Below are 19852 nucleotides of genomic sequence, written 5' to 3'. Positions count from 1 at the left end.
GTTGAGAAGTTGTCTACTACTTTGAATGAGGAGTTACAATTGGTTATAAAGTGGGTATGTCTGCAAAGACAGTGCCTCTTGAACAGGTATCGGAAATAAGACTTCTAGGAGTTGTATTAGATAGTAGGCTGAAGTGGTCAAAACAAATAGAAAATATAGTAGCAGTTGTGGGAAGAGGTCTGTCAGTTATGAAGAGATATGTGAAATTTTTACCACAACATTGTATTTCTCAAATTGTGCAAACAATGGTTCTTACTTATTTAGATTATTGTCCAGTGGTATGGTCAAGTGCCTCAAGTAAAGACTTGGAAAAATTACAGTTAGTCCAGAATAGAGCTGCAAGACTCACTTTAAGGGCTAATATAATAGGAATGTACAATACTTTAGGTTGGCCACTGGTGAAGGATAGGGCGATTATTTCCCTGTTTTTTTTATACAAAATATTTCTGTGTCTAGAGTTCCAATTGTCCTGTACTGTCAATTCTTGTATAGCAGTACGAATCACAAATTTAACACCAGACATGCATTAAAGGGATGCTTTTTACTTCCTGTTTCAAAATCCAATGCAAAGCAAAGGACAGTAATGTATAGAGGAATGAAAATATGGAATGATTTACCATCAGATATTACATATTTTTTAACAAATAAAATGCGTTGTTAATTTTGATATTTTGAAAGGTATTTTGGGGTTTGTATTGTATGTTTTATCACCTGAAAAATGCATGCTATAGATATTATTGTGAACGATTCCTGCATGTGTTTGTTCATTTAAAAAAAAAAAAAATAATAATAATTTGACCTCATAATTCTATTATATTTAAAATGCCGTAACTGGATCTTCCGGTGAAACGATACACTTCTCTCTGGTGACTTATGCAGGACTTCTCCAATCATTTAGTCCACTTAAAATGAATCTACACCGGTCAGGTGGTACAGCGGCCACGTGGTACATGTGGGAGATTTCAGAAAACTCCCAGCTTACAAGCTGTAATTACGAGCTTTACGAGGACGTGAATGATTTTTACGAGCCAGAATCTCGTAGTTACAGTAAATACGATATGGCGTGAACGCACCTATATACAAGAACTTAGTGAACACATGACTAAGACAACCAATGGGCAAGTGACACAAGGAACAAGGGAACCAATGAACAAACAGAACTCAGAAACCACAAGACCCAGCAGCTTGCAAATTCTCTTTAAATTCATATGCTAATTATTATTCAGTTATAATTAGCTAAAGCTGATAGTATTTCTTTGTTATTGAAAGAAAGCCTAAAATATAGCTTGACAAAGTGATCTGTCATGTCCTCTATCAGTATATAATGGACACTGATCGAATGTGTTCATTCTCAACATTTCTCAAATTGCAGTAACGCTATTTTGGATGGCGGCTCAAGTAGACTCTCCAGTACTGCCACACAAGTGCGAGATCTTGCTTTCCTGCCGCAGGCGCACCTCTTTCTGCGTCTGTTCTGTTAATTTATTACATTTAATGCAAGTGGCGATCGATAGTGGATAATAATAGGTTATATAATATATAACAGGAGTATATAATATATATATAATATGTAACAGAAGAAATCGAAACAAATGAGCACAGCACAAGAAACTTGGTTAAATTTTTTATATATAGTTTTTATATTTATAACACATGATACAGTTAAGCAACATCACATGACCAAGAGTGCTGTCTTCCTGAATACCATCACTATTGTCAACATGACACTAATTTCATACAACAGTTAAACAAGTAGTTAATATTAAGTCACATTTTAGAAGGAATATTGACTGTTTTTGTTCTGTTTCAGCAGCAAAAATAGTTCTAAATAAACATCACAACAGAACCATAGCGCATCTCACAGCAACACTCAACTGTGTTTTCTTTACTGTGTTTTTGAGTGATTCAGCTTTTTGAACGAATCGGTTGAGTCAATGATTCAGTGACCCATTCATAAACAACTGCCTCATTCTTGAATGAATCAGCCGTTTGAACGAATCATTTGAATGAATTACTCACTTATTAAGAAGGTCACTTGCCGCCACCTACTGGCGGTTTACTATCATTTTCACCCCAACATTTCTTATTAGAATTTTCAAAAAATATTTAAAACAATCTCATAATTATTTAATGCAGTTGTATTTTTTTTTTTTTTTTTTTGTAAATTATTTAATTTGATTTGATAGCCCTGTAGTGTGGTATTATTCGCCCCTTATAAAGGTTACAAAAAAAATTTGGGGTAAATATCACAAACATGCAGATTTAAATATGTCAAAACTGCAGTTTTCTGAAAGAATATTCAGAATAAAGAATATTGCTTCAGAATAAAATTATGTTTACACCACACAAAAATCCTATTTTTTTCCGGACAAGCAACTTTTTTTACTTTACAAGTAAATGACCAATTTACTTCTCCATAGGACAAGCACATGACAAGGCTTAATGTCGAGCCCTGTATGTAGTCTTAATGGACCGCGTTTCAGTCACTATTTCATATTGCCTGACAACAAAAAGAAAAATAGATGAAATAGTTTTATTGGGATTTTGTTTGCATTAAAATACATTATGTGAGCACAAAGAATAGCAGCAGAGAAGCAAACAAATCTAAAGGGCTGACACTTGGCAGAATGCGAATGCAACGTAATGACATAATGAATATTCTAACTTCCATATGACACCATCTATCAACTTTTAACAAAAATATATATATATATATATTTTGCATTAAAAATTTAAAAAATTGGCTGCAGAAACAGTTTTTAAAAAAAAAAAAAAAAAACTTTTTAACATGCAAATTTCACATTGTAGGCTTTATATCATTCAATACATTTATACTTGACAATCACTAGAAACGTTTTAATCATTATGAATGTGTTAAATTCAAACATTATTATATTCGTAGGCCTGATACTGAAGAGGCTGAAGATTTCTGCTGACAGACTCATCTGAGTGAGACTCTACTGTGGATCACCTGATGGTCACTCTCATGTCCGTTTCACATATTTAAAAAATAATGTGAACTGATGTCTACTCTGTAAGGAGGAAACAGCAGAGAAAACAATCAGTGTTCAGTGGAATAGTGAAAATTACTTATATATATATATATATTTATTTATTTTTTTTTTTTTTTTGAGTAAAAAGAAGTTACATTAAATTCCTGTAATCAGATTAATTACTAAGATTAATTACTATAATTACTAATAAATTACTGACTGTACATGATCTTGCAGATATATCTCTCAAACAGTATTTGTGTTTAAATACACTAAATTTAAAACATGAATGATGTTCATATGTTTGTGTTGGTGTGACTGCAGAAGGACCTGCGACTCCTAGTGAGTCACGGTAAAGGAGAAACACATGCTAATGAGTGTACGGTGTATGGAATAAACCACAGCGAGCAAATACACATGTTATTTTGAGTTAAATTTCCACTAGTTAAAGCCGTTTGTCCTCTAGTTTAAACATGTTTGCATGTGAGGCTGGACGGCTGTGAGCTGAAGCTGAACACCACCGATTTTAGCAGTATATTATATATATATACACACACACACACATATATATAGTAGACTTTTATTATGAACAAGTCTATTTTCAAACTGAAATGATTCACTTCTACTGACACAGTTAATAAAGCAGGTGGTGTTGTATAAAGCTTCACATTTTGTTCTCACACAAACCATTTACAAGCTTAATGATAATTTCCTTTTAATGAATATCTGAAAGGTTTGTTCACAGAGGTGAATGAAGATCTTTAATATCACAGTGATGTTTCCTCACCTCAGGTGACAGTTTGAGTCTCGTAGCACGTCACTGAGCCACTGCTTTGAGTCTCCTATCTTATTGAAACTCAGATCAAGCTCTTTTAAAAACGGCAGTGCTTTTGAGTTAGTCAAAGACTGAGTTAAAGAAGAAACATCTGTAATGCCACATTCCTGTAGACTAGAAAGACACAAACAGAAGTAGAGAGATTATCTTACAAACAAATCATTAAGGTGAAGAATTTTACACAAAGGAGTAGCGAGCTGGCAGTGGAGACGGCAAGAGCACGTAAGTGTCTTGCTTAATATCTGTTTTGGGTCAGTTGCTTAGTTTATTATTTGCTGCTAGGAAGGATTCATTTAGATTCTGTGCTTTATTCTATTTTATCTGTTGAAGTGATTTTAAGCATTTTGCTTCTTCTATGTATATGTTACTGACCTCAATCTTTCCAGTTTACAGTGTGAATCTATCAGTATGTCACATAAGTGCTTCACTCCTCGGTTTCCTATTATATTCCTGCTCAGGTCAAGCTCTCTCAGATGTGATGAGTTTGATTTCAGAGCTGAAGTCAGGATGACACACTGTTTCTCTGTAATACTGCATCTATTCAGACTGAAGACAGAAAGAGAAAATGACTCAAATCCATGTTCAGTTCATGTGTGAATCATTAATAAATGCCATACAGTCACTAATACACCAGCAAAATCATGGAAACTTCACGATTACATCACAATTAAAGTGTAGTTTACAACCTCCATATACACATTTTGCTTAAATTAAGATTTAGTGAAAAGTACAATTAGTCAATTATAACTATAACTCTGTCAGAATAATCTACTGCCATTTGTTACACTGTTTTTAGTCTGTCCTCACTTTTGTATTGTTTCAAAGCAAAGATTTGTCAGATTTCAGCATGAAACTATTTTATAGCCACAAAGTTTCAAATGCTTCAAAGCTTATTTTCTCTTTCTACTGATACACACAACAAGCTGTTAACCAATAGTATTTCTAAATCTTTCTTCAGATGGAGAAACATCAGAAAGTGCAGTGCTATAAATGATGTGACTTGAGTCCAGTTGTCTTAAACTAAACAGTAAACTTTAATCACACTGTAACTGCTGTACAGTATAATGATACTAACTGTAGTTTATCCAGATTGAATTGTTGGTTCATCAGTAGATCACTGAGGTTTTTCACTCCAGAGTCTCCTAGTTCATTCTTGCTCAGGTCCAGCTCTCTCAGGTGTGATGGGTTTGATTTCAGAGCTGAAGTCAGAGCAGAACAATCTTCATCTGTCATATAACAGCAGCTTAACCTACATTAGTGGAGAGGGAGAGAGATTTTTTTTTTTTTTTTTTAGATTTTACACATACTCTATTAAAACATTTAAAAAAAACATCTAATAAGTAACATCACATATTGTTCTCTACAACAGAGCAGAGCACATCTTTATGACCACATATATTGGAAAAATTTTCTAGATTGTTCATCAAATTGTAATAATTAAAATCTATTTTTAAATGAGCTTTCAACATTTTGACAAATACAAAAACAGCATCATCATCTGCAGATCATTCCACCTTATTTCGTCTGCTCATATACACAGCCATCTTTGCTCTTCCCAAAATAAAATTAAAGAGTTGACACTGCTCCTTTTTTTTTTTTTTTTTTGGAATACCTGTAACCTAAAATAAACAACTGTTTGGAAAAATCTACACCAAACAATTTAAAAATATCTTCCAACACAGAGAACAGTGACAACAACAGTTCATAAGAGAATGAAAACCTGTCTCACGAAGAGTACAAAAATATAACAATTTGTCGTAACGTGTCCCGTGGTGATCAAGGGGAGATGGTAGATAGGCTCAGGACTCAGATATCATCCAAAAAGGACTTTTACTGAATGCCAAAGTAAACTGTCAGCTGACTTGAAGTAAAACCAATAAAGTTCATGTTTTTGTCCTTTGAAATATTTTAATAGCCTACTATTAAAACATAGCTAAAACAATATTGCTCTGAGTGTGTGACCGTGATTCGTGTGCATATTCAGTCAGTGTGGAATCGCACGTCAAGTTCTGAGAGAGCTATTCAGTCAATTAGTTCAAGTAAATACGCTGGAAGTCCACGCTCCTTCAAGGATGTGCATTTGTTTTATGTACAGAGAAGGCACGGGCGCCTGCAGGATTTCATCTGAATGTCTTTTTAAATCTGAAAACTAAAAGCAACGGAATTGTCAAACATCCATTAGCGTGTTCACAGAGGAAAACAGCTGAGCGAGTGGAGGCGGGGCTAATTTGCATATTCATAAATCCGTGTATATTAAATGAGACAAGGGTGTACAAGCTATTTTAAGGCATGAAGAATTTTTTTTCCACTTTAAATTTTTTTTTTAAATGTCATTTTGGTGATCAAAGATGAGTTTTAAGGGATAAAATAATTGACTACAGGGGGACTTTAAGCCTAATAATCTGCACCATAGTCAGCAGAAATACAAAAACATTAATAGCAAATGAAAAGAGACTGTCAGACACAGGGAGCTTCCTAGGAGTGTCGGCAACGGCACAGACTGAGCATCCCTTGATGTGTCAGGAGACATCCTGGGGCATGGATGGCCACCAGTACTGTTGTTGCAGAAGCGAGAGGGTACGTGAACTACCTGGGTGTCCAGAGCCCGGAGAGGAGTGAGCTAAGTCCATGAGGGGCTGACGATGTGCCGGGGGAACGTAGAGATGGCCCTCAGGACCTCCTGGTGGAGCAGGTTCGGCTGAGTTAGCCTCGGAGATTTGCTGGTTGATGGTCCATTGGATGGGGCTTACGATCATGGCTGGAGGGAGGATGGATTCAGGGTCCTTATTCTCAGGTTCAGGCTGGAACAGACGGGACAGAGCATCAGCTTTAACAGAAGTTTGCAAATCTTAGAAAGCGTTGTAACTCCTTGACGGTAGACGGATGGGGCCAGTTGCGGATGGTGTCCACCTTACTCTGGTCCATCTGTATACCATGTTGGTCGATGATGTAACCAAGGAAGTGAACGGAGGTAGTATGGAACTCGCACTTCTCCAGCTTGAGGTACAGGTGGTGCTCACATAGCTTCTCTGGGACCTGGGAGACGTGTTGGTGATGTTCGGCCTGGTTCCGGGAGTAGATGAGGATGTCATTGATGTACACTATGACGAACTGGTGGAGGAACTCCCAGAACACCTCATTCATATAGTTCTGGAACACGGAGGGAGAGTTGGACAGGCCGTACGGCATAACCCAGTACTCATAGTGGCCAGATGGTGTTACGAAGGCAATCTTCCACTCATCCCCCCCGGCGGATACGAATGAGGTTATACGCGCTCCTCAGGTCCAGCTTGGAGAAGATGCGAGCTCCCCTGAGCTGTTCCAGAGCCGCTGGGACCAGAGGAAGGGCATAACTGAATTTAACAGTCTAGGAGTTCAGATGACTGTAGTCAATGCACGGCCTCAAGCCTCTGTCCTTCTTCGCCACGAAGAAGAAGCTTGAAGCGGCAGGGGAAGTCAATGGACGGATGAATCGCTGAGGCCTTCTTTTACATACTCCTCCATGGCCTTTTGCTCCGGGATGGACAATGGGTAAACTCTACCCTTGGGTAGAGTAGCCCCAGGTAGCAGGTCGATGGCACAGTCCCATGGCCGGTAAGGTGGAAGTTGGGTTGCCTACTGGGTTGCCTACTGTCGTCGCTTACTGAAGACATCCTGGAACGCCGGGTATTCTGGAGGAATTTCCACTTTCTGATCCGTTTCTGGACTTTCAATGGAGGTAGAGAGCAGAGGAACACACTTGGAATGGAAGAAGTTAGTTTGGAACTTCACAGGTGGCTGCGGGATCGGAGAGAAGCAGGATTGGAAACAGTTGTCACCCCATTTCAGGATCTCCCCGGTGTTCCATTGTACTTGAGGCTGATGTTGTGTTAACCAGGGGCGTCCCAGGATGATGTCAGCTGTGGATCCCTCCAGCAACATGAACGTGATCTCCTCTGAATGCAGGCAGCCGATGCGGAGCGTCAGTGTGGGAGAGAAGAGTGTGATGTGATCGTCTGAATCCGTAGATCTTGTTGACATCGTTTTCAGTGTACATTTAGTTTCTGACATTTAGTTTCGTTTTAGTTTGTGCTTTGTCCAAAAACCTCTCTGAAATGGTTGAAGAAGTCATTAATTGTGGCTGTTACCGGAGCGTTAGATTCCCAGAGGGGTTGCGCCCATTGCAAAGCTCGTCCAGACAGAAGAGAAATGATAAACGCCACCCTGGCACGTTCCGTAGCGAAGAGATGAGACTGTACTTCCAGATATAGCGAGCATTGGAGTAGAAACCCGCTGAAGTCCTCCGCCTTGCCTGAGAATGTCGCTGGTCGGGCCATGGGACTGGCAGAGGCAGCTGAAGACGATGTTGCAGCGGGTGCTGGGTGAAGGAGTGCTTGACGAACAGCGTGCACGAGGTCGGGAGTGACTACGGGTGATGTGCTCGTGGATGGTGCTGTGAGGGAGGATCGTACCGCGTTCACCAAGGAGGCAAACGGATCTGGGGTATGATCCTCGCCTGTGTTTGTGGAGCTCTGCATATGATCTGGTCTTCTGTCAGACACGGACGAGAACAAGAGGGTAAGTATAAAACAGGTGGTTTATTATCACACAGAGGCACGAACACAGGAATAACACAGGTGAGTTGTTGGTTGAGATGAGCATGTTGAGTAAAGTCACTTAGCTGAACAGTAACCGAGTTCTCTCTTCTTTGCAGAGGATTCGACGAGGGAAGACAGGACCAGACGAAGGAGTGAAGACACGAAGACATAGGAGGTGAGGTAAGTAGTTCAGGTTTGTATAATCAAGACCAGAAACTGAAGTGCAGGGAATGAGTGTTCTTATAGTGTTGAGTGATGTGGTGCAGGTGCTGCTGATAAGTATTCGGGTGATTGGGAACGAGTGGGCGGAGCGTGGAGATCCGGTGATGATGTGTGTTGGTGGTGGGAACTGACTCCGTGACAGAGACATAAAACAGTTGTTTGTACAGACTTCACATGCTCCTGCTATCGCGGTAGTGATGACGTCACACTAGCACCCATCATCACACAATTTCTTAAGAGAATCATGCACAGACACATAAGAATTACCAGTTTCTAAAAGAAAACCTGCACAGTCCTTAAAATCTGGGAGAACCTTCACCAGCAGCATTATACACTAACTAAAGTTAAAAAAGTGAAATCGCAATGAACCATCCCTTTAAGATTTTTATTATTATTATTCCTCCATAAAACTGATCCTGCAGACCAAACTGTAAGGCCTAGAGACTTGAATTGTGTTTTAGACCCTATATATCACACAACGTATCACACATACACACAATATTAATAACACATGTTGAATCTCCTCATTCTGAACAACTTTGCCTCATGAACCACTGCTGTCAATCAAATTGTTCATTAAACGTTTGCAATTATTTGAAAAATCTACTTTTTCGAACTCCTCATAGGCCATTTGTGCAATTTGTTCAAAACTGGACATGCGTCATCTAGAAACACTCATGGCAAAAAGTTATCAAAAGAATTCCGATTGGTGATTCAGGTTTGCAATGGAACGTCAAAACGTTTGAAGTAGCAGTTGCCTTTTTACTAAAATGGCTGTATCTCTTTATTGCTATCGGATATTTTCACCAAACAAGGTACACATCTGTACAAGCTCAGTCCGACATCACCGTAAATAACTGTAGCGTTTGGCCACTTGGTGGCACTGCAAAAAAACATGAGAAAAAAAAAAAACATGAAAATGGCTAACTACACAATCGTTGGTCCAATTGACTTGAAAATTGGCATGCAGTGTCTTGGTCAAAGGTGCCTCTCAAAAAACATGGCTGCCATTGGCCTATGAAATTTGAGAACCTGTTAGACCAGGTTAACGAAGGTTAAAGCGATTTGTATGAAGTATTAAATTAATCAGCCACCAGGTGGTGCTACGTATCACACATAAACAATATTCATAGCATATTTTGAATCTCCTCTTTCTCTATAATTTTGTGTTAAGGTCCCAGGTATTTCACTCATCCTCAAAACCACTGCAGTACAATTCTCTAGATTTCTTTGGTTAAAAATTATCAAAAACTGTTAAACTTTACCATTTGGATAGCCATAACAGGATCATTAAGAAAATGGCCATTTCCAAATGTACCCAAAAGCCTATAAATCTTAAATGCTTTCATGTCAACCTAGACCATAACACCATAGATGGCATAAAGGTCTTAATACACTTGAACCCCGATAAATGCTAATTAGGGGCCAAGCACCGAAGGTGTGAAGGCACCTCTTGTAATAGTTACTTTTCTTATTATTATTCTTCCGCTCTGGAAGTCTATGGCAGCCCATAGAACTGTATGCTAAAAAGTTGTGAAATTTGGCACACAGTTGTTGAACAGTCTGAACTGTGTCCTTAGCAAATCTGGAGTCTCTAACTCAATCCCTCTAGCGCCACCAGCTGTCCAAAGTTTCACTTCTGTTTATGCTAATAACTTTTGAACCATAAGGGCTAGAAACAAAATTCTTTTTTCCTCTGCATCCTATGCCATCATTTTCCATCATGAAAATTTTCCCGCCATTTTGATTTTTTCAAACTTTTCAAAAGCTTTTTGATAGATCCATCCGTTCTCGAAAACGGCACAAATGAATTCGACAAAAAGCTTGAAAAATCAGACTTGAGGCTATATCTCCAAAACGATTTATCGTATTCTGACCAAACTTCATATATGCCATCACAAGCATGACTTGAGGCAATATGCAGTGTTTTGGCTCAGTGCCACCTACTGGTCAGGAGATACGAAAAATGGCTATTTTTGCTAATAACTTCTGAACGGTTTGTCCAGAAATCATAAATGTGGTCTCGTCAGATTGGAGATATCATGCTTAGTCGAATGATATCCAATTTTCCCCTATCAGCCATTTTGGCCGTCGGCCATTTTGAATTTTGTGCTAAAATGCTGTATTTTATGAACACATTAGCATATCGTCACAAAACTTGGTATGGGTCATCAGCACGATGCCGTGAAAGAGCCTGAGAAATTTCGGACCAGCGCCACCCAGTGGTAAAATCAAATATTCAAATGCTTATAATTTTGGGTGTGGTCGACTTATTTTCACAAGAGTCATCTCCTTGCACTCCTGAATCCTTACTGAGTCCAACGATACCAAACATGTTAGGTTTGGACTTATGGCTTGTCCACCATGTTGAATTTTGCGAAAAACCTACTTTTTCGAACTCGTCCTAGACTCTTCATTTGATTTTCATGAAAATCAAATCAGATCATCTTAAGTCCATGCTGACAAAAAGTTATCAAAAGCTTTCTGATAAACTCAACCATTCTCAAATAACACGCAAATTAATTTAACGTAGAGCACCCAATTTGGACTCAAGGCTGTATCTCTGCAATGCTTTATCATATTCAGACCAAACTTGGTACATGTCTTCCCAAGCATGACCCAAGCATGACTACATGCTGAGTTTTGGTGCAATGCCACCTATTGGTCTGGAGATACAAAAAAATGGCTATTTTTGCTTATAGCTTCTGATAGGTTTGTCCAAAAATCATAAAGTTGGTCTTTTTAGATTCGGGGCATCATACCAAGTCGAATGATATCCAATTGTCCCATATCGCCCATTTTGGCAGTCGGACATTCTGAATTTAGTTCGAAAATACTGTATTTTATGAATGCATTAGTGTATCGTTACAAAACTCGGATTGGGTCATCAGCACGATGCCCTGAAGGAGCCTGAGAAGTTTTTGACCAGCGCCACCTAGTGGAGAATTTTTTTTTTCATATGCTTATAACTTTTGATCTGGTTGACTTATTTTCATGGTAGTCTTATCCTAAATGAGTGTCACTGTCACCTCACTCTGACCATACCACATTAATTTGGTCACAGTACCACCTATTGGTCGAAAGTGATCAACCAGTAAATCTTTATTATTGACTGTATATATCATTTTTCAGCTTTCCTAAAATTATCTTAATAGGTCTTTAATTGCACACTGTTGCAGTTGGTCTGATGCTCCCAGCCATGTTGGCTGACTTGTTGTGCCGCTTTTGTGCTTGGCCCCATAATTGCTGCTTGCAGCTATATTTCATTCTGTTTTTGTCCCTGGGAATCATTTAGTTCATTCTGATTTCTGACTGACATTTATTTGATTCATCCAATTTTTGTCCCTGAGATTCATTTGATTCACTCTGTTTTTGTCCCTGACCAAAGAATCATTTAGTTAATTTGTTTTTGCCCTTGAGATTTGTTTGTTTTGTCTAATTTTTGTCGCTGTGGTTGAGAATAAGATGACTCTCCATTCCATATCCAAAACATTTCATTTTTTTTCTGAAGTTACATTAACGTTGTAGTCGTAATTATCCACTCTGGACTTGAACACTAAGTTTAAGTCTTCATTGTTGTTCTTTAGAATCATAAAAACTTGCCTTCTGAATGAAACAACAATTGTGGAGATTTACAGAGAGAAATCGATCTAATCAGCGACATTAGCTGTCTATGCCGCGAAAGTTCCCTCTCTAACATTTCATTACTAATTAATGGAGGGACTTGCAACAAGATCATCTCTTTTGCCGGAATAACGAACGTGTAATAATCAGACATCTCTGATTATTACACCTCGTTCAACAATTGTTGCAACTTTATCAAACCTATACACAAAAATCACAACTCCATTGTTTATTCTAGACATATATTTAATGCTAATGTATTCAACAATCCCTCCGACTGCCAAAGTGCAATCTTCTACAGAACAGTCAATAGTTGGACAAAGTTTAAAAGCATGTCGGTGTGTGAGCATTTCCAGCCCCATGCTTCCAACTCCATGAACCGGCACCGCCAGTGCCACCAATAACTAAACCACTTAAACTATACCACTAAAAATAAACAAAACTTGTAAAAAAAAAAAAAAAAAAAATTAGAAAAAGAGAGAAAAACACTCATGCCAAACTACGTTTTCAATCTCGCATCCACTCACTCAAATTCCGCTCAGAGAGAGAGAGAGTGTAGACAATAAGAGAAGAAAAGAACTCTTTATTCTGTAAAGTCACGTCATCTTCATAAGTAAATAAAACAGACAAAGGAAGTGAGATCATCATCTTCATTTCACCAGATCACAAACCATTAAATTGAAGAATTTTACACAAATATAATGTGAACTCAGGCTCTTCATGAGATATTGAGTATAAAGTGTTTTAATTTAAACTGTTGAAGTGATTTTGAGCATTTTGATTCTTGTATGTGAATGTTACTGACCTCAATCTCTCCAGTTTACACTGTGAATCCTTCAGTACGTCACATAAGTTCTTCACTCCTGTGTTTTTTATTTGATTCCCGCTCAGGTCCAGCTCTCGCAGGTGTGATGGGTTTGATTTCAGAGCTAAAAACAGGATGACACACTGTCTCTCTGTAATACTGCAAACATTTAGACTGAAAACAGAAAGAGAAAATGACTCAAATCCATGTTCAGTTCATGTGTGAGTTAAATGAATCATTAATAAATGCTATACAGTCACTAATACACCACAAGTCATTTTACACATTTTGCTTAATAAATTAAGATTTAGTGAAAAGTACGATTAGTCCACTGTCATTTATTACACTGTTTTTAGTCTGTATTGTTTCGAGTCACAGCAGCGACTCGAATCTACATATAAAGTGAGGATTTCTTTACAAAGATAGCTATACATTTTTTTTATAAGTTGGTCATTTATAAACTCGATAGTCTTGAAAGTTTGTTAACATGGGGAGGGTGTACAACATTTGCATATAAACGTAAATAAATAAATAAAAATAAATAAATGAAAGCCTTGTGTTATCCATTGCTGCACACGAATGAGGTAAGCTTTGTAAGCATCATCTGCCGGGTGCACGTTCACAAGACAGCAAACTCGGGTTTGATTTGGGTATGCTGCAGCCTATATATCTGTCTGTGTAATAACTAAAAGAATGTTTATATATCATATTTTCTGGCTAGTTTACTTTAGTTTTTTTGAATAATGAATGATTAAAAAACAAGTTTAAATGGGTAAATCTTCTACAAATATTTTTGATTCTTAATTTTCTTTTCTGTCATACTCAAATTCTTGTTAAAACACATTAGACATGCTTATTCTGTGCATTTTGAACACTTTTTATGAGAAATTATATTTATTTTGTCCATCAAAAGTGTGCTTTCACTTTAATTGAGCGTCAACAGCGCAGCAAAAAAAGACTTGGAGCCGAAACCTCCGCTTCACTGCTGCTCATGCGACGCTCCTGCTTGACGCTCACGCGCTGCTCCTGCTGGCGGTGTGAATGCATCCACTGGTTAACATGCACGCCGAAAAAAATATGCGCTGCTCATGCGCTACTGGCGCGTGCAATGTGAAACCAAGGTAATTGTTACTTTGACATTTATCTACATGTAGTTCAATATATAATAATTAATTGATTAATTAATTAACAAGATAATGTCAAAGACTATTTTTCTATTACTATTTTTGAACTATTTTTCAACCACACTGGGACGTGTCAGAGGGACGTAATTTCAACGGTCATTAAACGTCCAAATGTTCGCTGGGTTAAGTCCAGTTGTCTTAAGCTAAACAGTAAACTTTAATCACACTGTAACTGCTGTACAGTATAATGATACTAACTCTAGTTTCTCCAGCTTGAATTGTGGGTTCATCAGTAGGTCACTGAGGTTTTTTCACTCCAGTTTATAAGGGGGGGGGACTTGCTCGAGAAAGATTTGTCACTTTATTTTTAGACACAAAATCAACAATGTCACAAAAGAAGTGTGTTTTTTTTGTTGTGAGGAAAAGAAAACCTTGTGTGGTAGGTTTAATAAGTTCCCTCCCATGTATTTAGAATATCAGCCTATCAGCACCCAATCTCTGTCCATTTAAGACTGTGAATATGCTACCTAGGTATGTGTTATTGCTAGCTCCGCCCCGCGGTGCGGGCGCACCACCATTCACTGCTGGACTAGTTTGCAGCTCCGCGGTGGTGTGCAGGCTGCTATTATCCTTAGGTAGGTTAAGTGTGAATTTGTGTTGGTGTGGAAGTAGTGTTTGCGGTAACTTAAAAGTGGTGTGCTTTTTGTTCCAGTTGGTTTTTCGGTTCAAATGCATAAGCTGCTGTGAACTGTGCTTTGAGCGAACGTATGGCCTATGTGTTTCAGTGACAATCACATGGTATGTAACCAATTGTTGTTTTTAGTCTAGTAAAAACTTTTTTGTTGTTGTTTTTTTTAGCAGGATAATTGATTCCTTTCAGGATGTTCTGGCTGAATGGGGACATGGGGCTAATCGTTTCCTGCACTGTTTTGCTGTTCTCTGTTTCTGTGTTTTCTTTATTTTGCTTTCATTTTCTTCATGCTAAAGCCGGTGGCTGGAGTAGGACTGTTGATCCGTTTACCGCCGCATGTGCCTGAGTTGTGCATGTGGGCCTGCTCTATAGTCATATTGTTAACGTCTGCGTGTGAGTGTTAAATTGTTTCTGTATTCGTTTTGTTTCATCTGTTTGTATATTCAGTGATGTTTCATTTTATGCATTAATTTGTTGATTGCATTCTTTTCTTTTGTTTGCTATGATTATATTTGTCTTTTGTCTCAGTTTGACAATGTCCATTCTGTAACTTACTTATTTGTAGTTCTCTTGTGATTTTTTTTAGCTTTTTAGCTTGTTGGAGCAATCGCTCTACATTGTGGTTATTTGAATGTTGTATCTATTTATGTGAGATGAATACACTTTTTGTACTGATATCCACATCTCTTTGCCCTCCATGGTAATAAACCTGTGTGCCCTATTTCCATTGGGTAGTTATTTCCCCTTTCTCTAAAAAGGGGTGGTGTAGTCAGCTTGTTATTTTATATATATATATATTTTTAAGATTTGGTATTGGTAGTCAGGTATTGGTAGTAATTGTCAACTATTTAGCCTACACCACTACGCCACCCTTGCTTCCCAAAGAACACAGTGTTAAGGGAACAGTGGAGCTGAGAGATTTGTGCTCACACATTACATTGATGCGCTCTCGACATTTGTCATTGAAATAGCCATAGAAACTGCCTTATATTAACTATCAAAATAATGATCAAGTTGTGTCTAAAAGTTGCAATCACTTTTTTATTGGTTAAAATGAATGGAGAATATCTTGTGTTTTTCCGCGGCTGCTCGAGCCCTCAGGATCGGCGCTTATGGTTTTATAAACAAGGCCCAGTTCTACGCTGGATTTACAGATCATTTGAAACTGAAAGATGGATCCCGGTCATGAGTCAGAACCACAGGTGGTGAGTAAAACTGCATTAAATGTCTGTTTTATTGACAATCGGCACGTAAGTGCATATAATGCAAAAACACAAATATACAGTGAATCAAAAGTTATCCAGGGATAATGCGATGGTATATTGTGTGTTTAAATACATTTGTTTAGCTGACCATCGATAGCTTGCAGACGATCACTACGCAAATGCTGCGTGTGCTCATGACTCTTTAGCTCTGCCCATGGCACGCCTCCAGGAGCTTAGCTTTCGAAAAGAATCGGTACAGCGTTTCTGTCCTTTATAATTCTGATAAAACTAAAGATTCTTCAGAGATGTGAAGGATGCAATACTACTCTATAGGTACTCAAGATTAACATGAGATTAGCAAAACCTGTGTGTGTTATGTCCCCTTTAAACTAAACAATAAACTTGTAACTGCTGTAAAGTATAATGATACTAACTCTAGTTTCTCCAGATTGAATTGTTGGTTCATCAGTAGATCACTGAGGTTTTTCACACCAGAGTCTCCTAGTTTATTCCTGCTCAGGTCCAGCTCTCTCAGGTGTGATGGGTTTGATTTCAGAGCTGAAGTCAGAGCAGAACAACCTTCATCTGTCATATGACAGCAGCTTAACCTACATTAGTGGAGAGGGAGAGAAAGAGAGAGAGAGATGTAGAGAGAAGAAGAGAAAATAACTATTTTCTATAATAATTGTATAATAATTATAATTCTATAATAAATAGAATGTTTCTATAATTATTATAAAGTCACGTCATCTTCATAAGTAAATAAAATAGACAGAGGAAGTGAGATCATCATTTCACCAGATCACATATTATTAAGGTGAAGAATTTTACACAAATATAATGTGAATTCAGGCTCTTCATGAGATATTGAGTATAGAGTGTTTTAGTTTAAACTGTTGAAGTGATTTTGAGCATTTTGATTCTTGTATGTATATGTTACTGACCTCAATCTCTCCAGTTTACAGTGTGAATCCTTCAGTATGTCACATAAGTGCTTCACTCCTTTTCCTATTATGTTCACACTAAGGTCCAGCTCTCTTAGGTGTGATGAGTTTGATTTCAGAGCTGAAGTCAGGATGAGACACTGTTTCTTTGTAATACTGCATCTATTCAGACTGAAGACAGAAAGAAAAAATGACTCAAATCCATGTTCAGTTCAAGTGTGAGTTAAATGAATCATTAATAAATGCCAAACAGTCACTAATACACCAGCAAAATCATGGAAACTTAATGATATGAACAAACCAGGACAGGAGCATTTGAGGATACTAGTTACAATCCAAGTCTGGATCCGTCCTCACTCCACAAATAAGTTAATTTATTACTGTAGATTAATATGTAGGATAAATATAGAAACAATAGAAAAGTATTCATATAAATGGACAGATTTTACTTTTTCAATGTGAGAAAATCTTGTACATGAATCAATTTATTTTATTTTAAGTCATTTTAAAGTGACTGTTAACTAATAGTATTTCTGAATCTTTCTTCAGATGGAGAAACACCAGAAAGTACAGTGCTATAAATGATGTGACTTAAGTCCAGTTGTCTTAAGCTAAACAATAAACTTTAATCACACTGTAACTGCTGTACAGTATAATGATACTAACTGTAGTTTATCCAGATTGAATTGTTGGTTCATCAGTAGATCACTGAGGTTTTTCACTCCAGAGTCTCCTAGTTTATTCCTGCTCAGGTCCAGCTCTCTCAGGGGTGATAGTTTTGATTTCAGAGCTGAAGTCAGAGCAGAACAACCTTCTTCTGACATATAACTGTCACTTAACCTACAATAGGAGAAATGAAAAAAATAAACTCTTTATTCTGTTTCGTTCAATATCAAAACCCTTTTTCTTTCTTGTATGTGAATGTTACTGACCTCAATCTCTCCAGTTTACAGTGTGAATCCTTCAGTATGTCACATAAGTGCTTCACTCCTATGTTTTTTATTTTGTTCCCACTCAGGTTCAGCTCTCTCAGATGTGATGGGTTTGATTTCAGAGCTGAAATTAGGATGGGACACTGTTTCTCTGTTAGACTGCATCCGCTCAGACTGAAGACAGAAAGAGAAAAGAAAATGACTCAGATCTATGATGATCATCTTATTGAAGAGCTACAGCAGGCATATAGTTTACAATAGTCTGTTTTGAAACCCAGTCCCGGGGGCTCTCCCACGGTAGAAATCAATATGGAGATAGAACAGGTATAGTTTAGTTTAATTAAGGTTATAACTTATATTGTCTTGTTTTTATCCACTATATTAGTACAAGCCTGTTGTACCGGACCCTGTTCAACTTTACCTATGAGTTTTATAACGTTTATTGTACTTCACACAAAATATGAAGCGTCTGTTTTCACTCTAGAAAAATTACTGTAAGAGCTCAATAAAACACAGTGCAAGTGTGCATTAAAATATTATCCATAAACTCTCTCTCCCTTGCATTATCATCAACATACAGTACACCCCTCACATTTTTGTAAATATTTTATTATATCTTTTCATGTGACAACACTGAAGAAATGACACTTTGCTACAATGTAAAGTAGTGAGTGTACAGCTTGTATAACAGTGTAAATTTGCTGTCCCCTCAAAATAACTCAACACACAGCCATTAATGTCTAAACCGCTAGCCACAAAAGTGAGTACACTCCTAAGTGAAAATCTCCAAATTGGGCCCAATTAGCTATTTTCTCTCCTCGGTGTCATGTGACTCATGAGTGTTACAAGGTCTCAGGTGTGAATGGGGAGCAGGTGTGTTAAATTTGGTGTTATCGCTCTCACTCTCTCATACTGGTCACTGGAAGTTCAACATGGCACCTCATGGCAAAGAACTCTCTGAGGATCTGAAAAAAGAATTGTTGCTCTACATAAAGATGGCGTAGGCTATCAGAAGATTGCCAAGACCCTGAAACTGAGCTGCAGCACAGTGGCCAAGATCATACAGCGGTTTAACAGGACAGGTTCCACTCAGAACGGGCCTCGCCTTGGTCGACCAAAGAAATTGAATGCACATGCTCAGCGTCATATCCAGAGGTTGTGTTTGGGAAATAGACGTATGAGTGCTGCCAGCATTGCTGCAGAGGTTGAAGGGGTGGGGGGTCAGCCTGTCAGTGCTCAGACCATACACCGCACACTGCATCAAATTGGTCTGCATGGCTGTCGTCCCAGAAGGAAGCCTCTTCTAAAGATGATGAGCCCGCAAACAGTTTGCTGAAGACAAGCAGACTAAGGACATGGATTACTGGAACCATGTCCTGTGGTCTGATGAGACCAAGATAAACTTGTTTGGTTCAGATGGTGTCAAGCGTGTGTGGCGGCAACCAGGTGAGGAGTACAAAGACAAGTGTGTCTTGCCTACAGTCAAGCATGGTGGTGGGAGTATCATGGTCTGGGGCTGCATGAGTGCTGCCGGCACTGGGGAGCTACAGTTCATTGAGGGAACCGTGAATGCCAACATGTACTGTGACATACTGAAGCAGAGTCTGGGCCACAGGGCAGTATTCAAACAAGATAACGACCCCAAACACACCTCCAAGATGACCACTGCCTTGCTAAAGAAGCTAAGAGTAAAGGTGATGGACTGGCCAAGCATGTCCCCAGACCTAAACACTATTGAGCATCTGTGGGGCAATCCTCAAACGGAAGGTGGAGGAGCACAAGGTGGTCTCTAACATCCACCAGGTCCGTGATGTCGTCATGGAGGAGTAGAAGAGGACTCCAGTGGCAACCTGTGAAGCTCTGTGCCCAAGAGGATTAAGGCAGTGCTGGAAAATAATGG

General features: G+C 38.3%; 1 protein-coding gene across 10 annotated transcripts in view; it reads right to left on the bottom strand.

Moving 5' to 3' along the window:
• Positions 1 to 2136: 2136 nt before the first annotated feature.
• LOC127511053 (NACHT, LRR and PYD domains-containing protein 3-like) overlaps positions 2137 to 19852 on the bottom strand; it is a 55443-nt gene continuing 37727 nt past the window's right edge. For 5 of the 10 annotated variants that reach the window (XM_051891395.1, XM_051891394.1, XM_051891397.1 and 2 more), the window contains 9 exons: positions 17953 to 18126; positions 17687 to 17860; positions 17021 to 17191; positions 16511 to 16684; positions 13057 to 13230; positions 4904 to 5077; positions 4201 to 4374; positions 3781 to 3942; positions 2137 to 3032 (listed from right to left, as the gene is read on the bottom strand). In XM_051891395.1, the coding sequence (XP_051747355.1) occupies positions 2996 to 3032; positions 3781 to 3942; positions 4201 to 4374; positions 4904 to 5077; positions 13057 to 13230; positions 16511 to 16684; positions 17021 to 17191; positions 17687 to 17860; positions 17953 to 18126 (1414 nt within the window). In that variant the 3' untranslated portion in view covers positions 2137 to 2995. The remainder of the gene's footprint in view (positions 3033 to 3780; positions 3943 to 4200; positions 4375 to 4903; positions 5078 to 13056; positions 13231 to 16510; positions 16685 to 17020; positions 17192 to 17686; positions 17861 to 17952; positions 18127 to 19852) is intronic. The other 5 variants (XM_051891399.1, XM_051891398.1, XM_051891403.1 and 2 more) reach the window with 5 other exon arrangements.

Source organism: Ctenopharyngodon idella, chromosome 4 (assembly GCF_019924925.1).
Source record: "Ctenopharyngodon idella isolate HZGC_01 chromosome 4, HZGC01, whole genome shotgun sequence".
Classification (NCBI taxonomy): domain Eukaryota; kingdom Metazoa; phylum Chordata; class Actinopteri; order Cypriniformes; family Xenocyprididae; genus Ctenopharyngodon; species Ctenopharyngodon idella.
This window is presented reverse-complemented; position numbering and strand designations above follow the sequence as displayed.